At 47.2% G+C, this 4,572-nt stretch overlaps 1 protein-coding gene across 3 annotated transcripts in view; it reads left to right on the forward strand.

Annotated features, from left to right (window-relative positions):
• CAMK2A (calcium/calmodulin dependent protein kinase II alpha) overlaps positions 1–4,572 on the forward strand; it is a 90,332-nt gene that overhangs the window by 30,726 nt on the left and 55,034 nt on the right. For all 3 annotated transcript variants that reach the window (XR_011171243.1, XM_069102625.1, XM_069102627.1), the window contains exons 5-6: positions 1,051–1,116; positions 1,381–1,453. Coding sequence is in view for 2 of the 3 variants with exons in the window: in XM_069102625.1 (XP_068958726.1) it covers positions 1,051–1,116; positions 1,381–1,453 (139 nt within the window). In the remaining variant the exon portion in view is untranslated. The remainder of the gene's footprint in view (positions 1–1,050; positions 1,117–1,380; positions 1,454–4,572) is intronic.

Here is a 4,572-nt window from a genome sequence, read left to right on the forward strand (position 1 = left end):
GAGAAAAAGAGAAACAGAGACAGAGAGAGAGAAGAGAGATAGACAGACAGAGAGACAGAGAGAGTCAGAGAGAGAAGAGAGACAGAGAAAGAGAGAGACAGAGAGAAGAGAGAGAAAAAGAGACAGAGAAAAGAGAGACAGACAGAGACAGAGAGAGAGAAGAGAGACAGACAGACAGACAGAGAGAAAGAGAGATATAGAGAGGGATGCTTGTAGAGTCTTCTCTTGATCTGTTAGACCTGGTAAATTCATAGGCTCATGGGTTCCTAGATTTAGAGCTAGGAGAGCCCTTAGAGGTCATGGAGTTCAACCCCTTCATTTTATAGATAAGGAAATTTAGGCCCAGAGAAGTTATGTGACTTGCTCAGGGTCATAGCCAGCAAGTGTTGGAGAATGGTTTTTCCATTAGAGGAACAAAACCCAGTCTGAAATAAATTGAAAGAGGAGACCAGGAATACAGGGAAGATTCAGTATCAAGGAGGGAGGGGGCTGTACTCTTTTTGATTTCATGAAAAATTTCTTCCTTATACTGTGAACCTTATTTCCAAGCTCTGCTGGTTCACTGGGGTATTAGTACCACAGGGGAGGCAAAGGGACCGAGCCCCAGTGGTGACAAGGGAGTAGAGCCCTCCCCTGCTATCGTGGAACTGTGAGTGCAGGTGTTTCCAAACATGCTGAAGGCTGTGTTCAGGAAAGAGAGGGACTGTAGCCATTGGTGTAAGTGGGGAGAGTGGCCCCATACATGTCTGCTGCTAAAGAGAGTTGTGGTTTGAGGGAGCAGAGAGAAAGGAGGAAGCAGGAGGGGGTTGGGATAGTCTTGGCTTTCCTGCTGTATAGCCGTGTGTTTTCCTGTGCTTTGCTGGTGCACCAGTCCTGGTGGAGTGTGTGTGTGTGTGTGTGTGTGTGTGTGTGTGTGTGTGTGTGTGTGACGCTCAGGATTGGGGTCTGCCCTGATTTGTTAGAGATTGCTCCTTCCATTAGTGTGTGGGGCCTGGGAGGGCAGCCGGTGCTGCTTAAAGATAACTAACTCCAAGTCTTCCTCATTTTCAGGGTCACAGGTGGGGAACTGTTTGAGGACATTGTGGCCCGGGAGTACTACAGTGAAGCTGATGCCAGGTAAGTGGGAGGGAGGTAGCATTGGCTCCTGCCGGACCTCAGGGGCCTAGAGCCTCAGCCGTCTTATGGGAAGCCAGTCTCCTGTCCATGCTGGCCTCAGTTTCCTTCCTGGAGTTTTGCCCTGTAGCTGTGGTGCTGCCCAGCCAAACCTGTACTCAGAATGTCTCCTGTCTTGTCCAAGTGAGAAGTAGCCTTGAACAGGCCTTTAGGGGCTTCATCCGTCCCGAAGAGTTTGACCTGCCCATCTCTTCATGTTCCCCATAGTCATTGCATCCAGCAAATTCTAGAGGCCGTTCTTCACTGTCATCAGATGGGCGTGGTGCACCGAGACCTGAAGGTGAGCCGAAGAAGAAGGTGGGTGATGTGGGGTGGGAGCCCTGGGCATGAGCCCAGACTCCAGGGCGTGGGAGCTGCCAGCACCTCCCTGGAGTGGTGCATGAAGGGGTCGTGACGGCACACGAATCAGCATATGGATGAGTTAGGGCAGGAATTCACCCAACTAAGCCAGAGACGTCTCACTTTACAGTGTCTGAAAGCTGGGAGGGTCTCCCAGGCCAGGTGGTGTCTACAGCTGTGGGCTAGGATGCAGAGGGCTGCACATGCTGAGGGTGTCTAGTGGAGAGGAAGCTTCCCTGGGACTCCGTTGGCTCGAGCTGCTTGAGCTGACTGGGGAGGAAGAACATTGGAGACGGTTATAGCAGAGACACAGAGCTCCCTGAGGAGCAGCCCCCCAGCCTCTTCTTGACCCTTAGCAGCAGCCCATTTCCCCCCAGGACAGCTCAACACTTTGGTCAGTTTCCTCTTCTGCCTAGCTGAGATCTGTCTTCTCTATAACTTTCACCCCATTAATTCTAGTTCTGCCCTCTTGGGCTGGGCAGAAGTCTGCTGTCGTGTGCCTTCTGGCTTGTTGGCCCTGGCATCAGGGAAAAGAGAGGAAATGGATTCAATGACTCATTATCATCAGAGCATAGATTTAGAGCTGGAAAGAGCCTTAGAATTCCTTAGCTCAACCCCTTAACTGACAAGGGAGAAGACTAAAGGTCCAAAGGTATGACTACTCTGTGTAAAGTCACACACAGCGGCAAGGCTAAGGTTTGAACCCAGGTCTGCAGAGCCCAAATCTGACATTGTTTCCACAGTACAGCCCTGACCCAGTATTCTGGATTCTCAGTAACCTAGGGCTTGTAACACAAGAATATTATAGAAACATACACTCTTGAGGGTTGAAAGGGTCCTCAAAGGTCAGCTGGTCCAGTCTATCTATGCAGGGTTATTTATGTCTGACTCTCTGTGACCCCATTTGGGGGTCTCTTGGCAAAAATACTGCAGCAGTTTTTCATTTCTTTCTCCAGATCATTTTACAGATGAGGAAACTGAGGCAAATAAAGTTAAATGATTGCCCAGCATAACAGAAGCAATAAGTGCCTGAGGCCAGATTTGAACCCAGGTCCTTCTAATTCTAGGGCAAGCAATCCATCCACGTTATCACTTAGCTGCTCCATATCTTCTATAGTATATCTATTTGAGTATCTCCAATGACAGGGAACTCACTACCTGATGGGGCAGTTTGTTCAATTATTGCGTAACTTTTGATGTAAGAAAGCCCTTTATTATATTGAATTTCATTCTGCCTACTTGAAACTTCTGCCCATTAGTTCTAACTCTCCCCATTAGGGTTAAGCAAGCTGAGTCTGAGCACATCTGACACTTAAAGACAGAGATTATGGCCTCTGATCCTTTCCTCTCCACCCCAACCCCCCACCATGCCCCCTGTGTTCTCTTCTCCAGGCTAAATATCTCTAGACCTTTTCATTGATCTTTTTAGGTTATGGATCCTAATTAATGGCACATCTGTGTGACCTTGGGCTAGTCACAACCTCCATAGGCCTCAGTATTCTCAACTGTAAAATGAGAAAATGTTGGAACTAATCTTGGTATCAGTGTGAGGATGCTGGTCTGTGTGCTTTCCAGGTTTTCCAGAATAAGACTGTTGGACTTGATGGCCCCAGAGGTGTCTTTCATTCTCAGAAATTTGGTTCTGTGATCCTAGTTTAAAGATACTCTGTGTAAAGTCACACACAGCGGCAAGGCTAAGGTTTGAACCCAGGTCTGCAGAGCCCAAATCTGACATTGTTTCCACAGTACTGCCCTGACCCAGTATTCTGGATTCTCAGTAACCTAGGGCCGGTAACACAAGAATATTATAGAAACATACACTCTTGAGGGTTGAAAGGGTCCTCAGAGGTCAGCTGGTCCAGTCTATCTATGCCTAAGTTGCCAATCCTAGTTGCCCAATATGTGGCTCCCAAACCTGGATAAGAATGCCCATGCTGGAATGTGTTGATTGTTGCCAGTGAGGCCTGGGTTTCCCCGATAACCCATTGTCTGGGTGTGTCCCTTAAAGAGCTCCAGTTAGAAGACAGAGCAAGTGAGAACTGAGAGCCCTCCCACTGGTTCCACTCCCCTGGTATTTTAAGCCTGTTGCACAGGAGCAGGAATGAAAAAAAAGGTAGCTCAAATTTAGGCCACTTCAGAGAGATAATTAGGGGCACATTCATCAAACCAGGGCACCTCTGGCACCAGGAGTGGAGACTCTTTGGGAACACTGTCCTGGGAGAATGAATGAGCCATTAGTGAGTTGAAGCAGACTGGGACTATATTTAGCTGAGGCCAGTCTATCTTTGGGCAGCTGGAAGGTCAGGTTTTGGTCCACTCAGAAGCCCAGGAGACAAAATCAGGAATCAACCACTAAGAAATTATAAATCAAGTCACCTGGGCTTAAAAACCCATTCCCAAAAGTAAAAGAGAAAGTGTCTCAATGAGACATCTGATTAACAGTCAATTCTCAAGACATCTTATGTCATCTCTTGGGGGTCTAAGACTTCTGGCTTACCCCTCCAGATTCCAGAGCTGCTGATGAATGAAAGGAGGTAATCTTAGGTCAGGTGATGGCTGATGAACCTGTGGTTGTGTGTTAGGCCATGGGGAGCTATGAATATTAGCTGTGCCCAGGATGGGAAGAAAGCCTCCCAGCATCTTAGTTGGCTAGTATTTGTTGGACTGATTGAGAATCAGGAACAATGGAATCAGTAATAATAGAGATAGAGATGATAGGGGCAGTAATGATGGATACAGTCATGATGGATATAGCAATGATAAATGAAGGCAGGGATAATGAGTATGACAATTAATGGTGGAAGTGGAGATTATGGAGGCAGTAATGATGGGGACAGGAATGGTGGAAACAGGAATGATGGAGATCAGAATGCAATGGTTTAGTATAGTGGAAAGTGCCTCAGTATTCTCATCTGGAAAATGGGAACACCTACTTTGCAAGGTTGTTGTGAATAAAGTGTTTTGCAAACCTTAAGTGGTATGTAAATGAAATTATTAGGAGAAAAATAGTAATGATGGAGGCAGTGATGGCAGAAGCAGGGATGGCAGAGGTCATGATGA

The sequence above is a fragment of the Petaurus breviceps genome, unplaced genomic scaffold, assembly GCF_028583685.1.
Source record: "Petaurus breviceps papuanus isolate PSGF00001 unplaced genomic scaffold, PetGlider_PUasm1.0 551, whole genome shotgun sequence".
In the NCBI taxonomy this organism is placed as follows: Eukaryota; Metazoa; Chordata; class Mammalia; order Diprotodontia; family Petauridae; genus Petaurus; species Petaurus breviceps.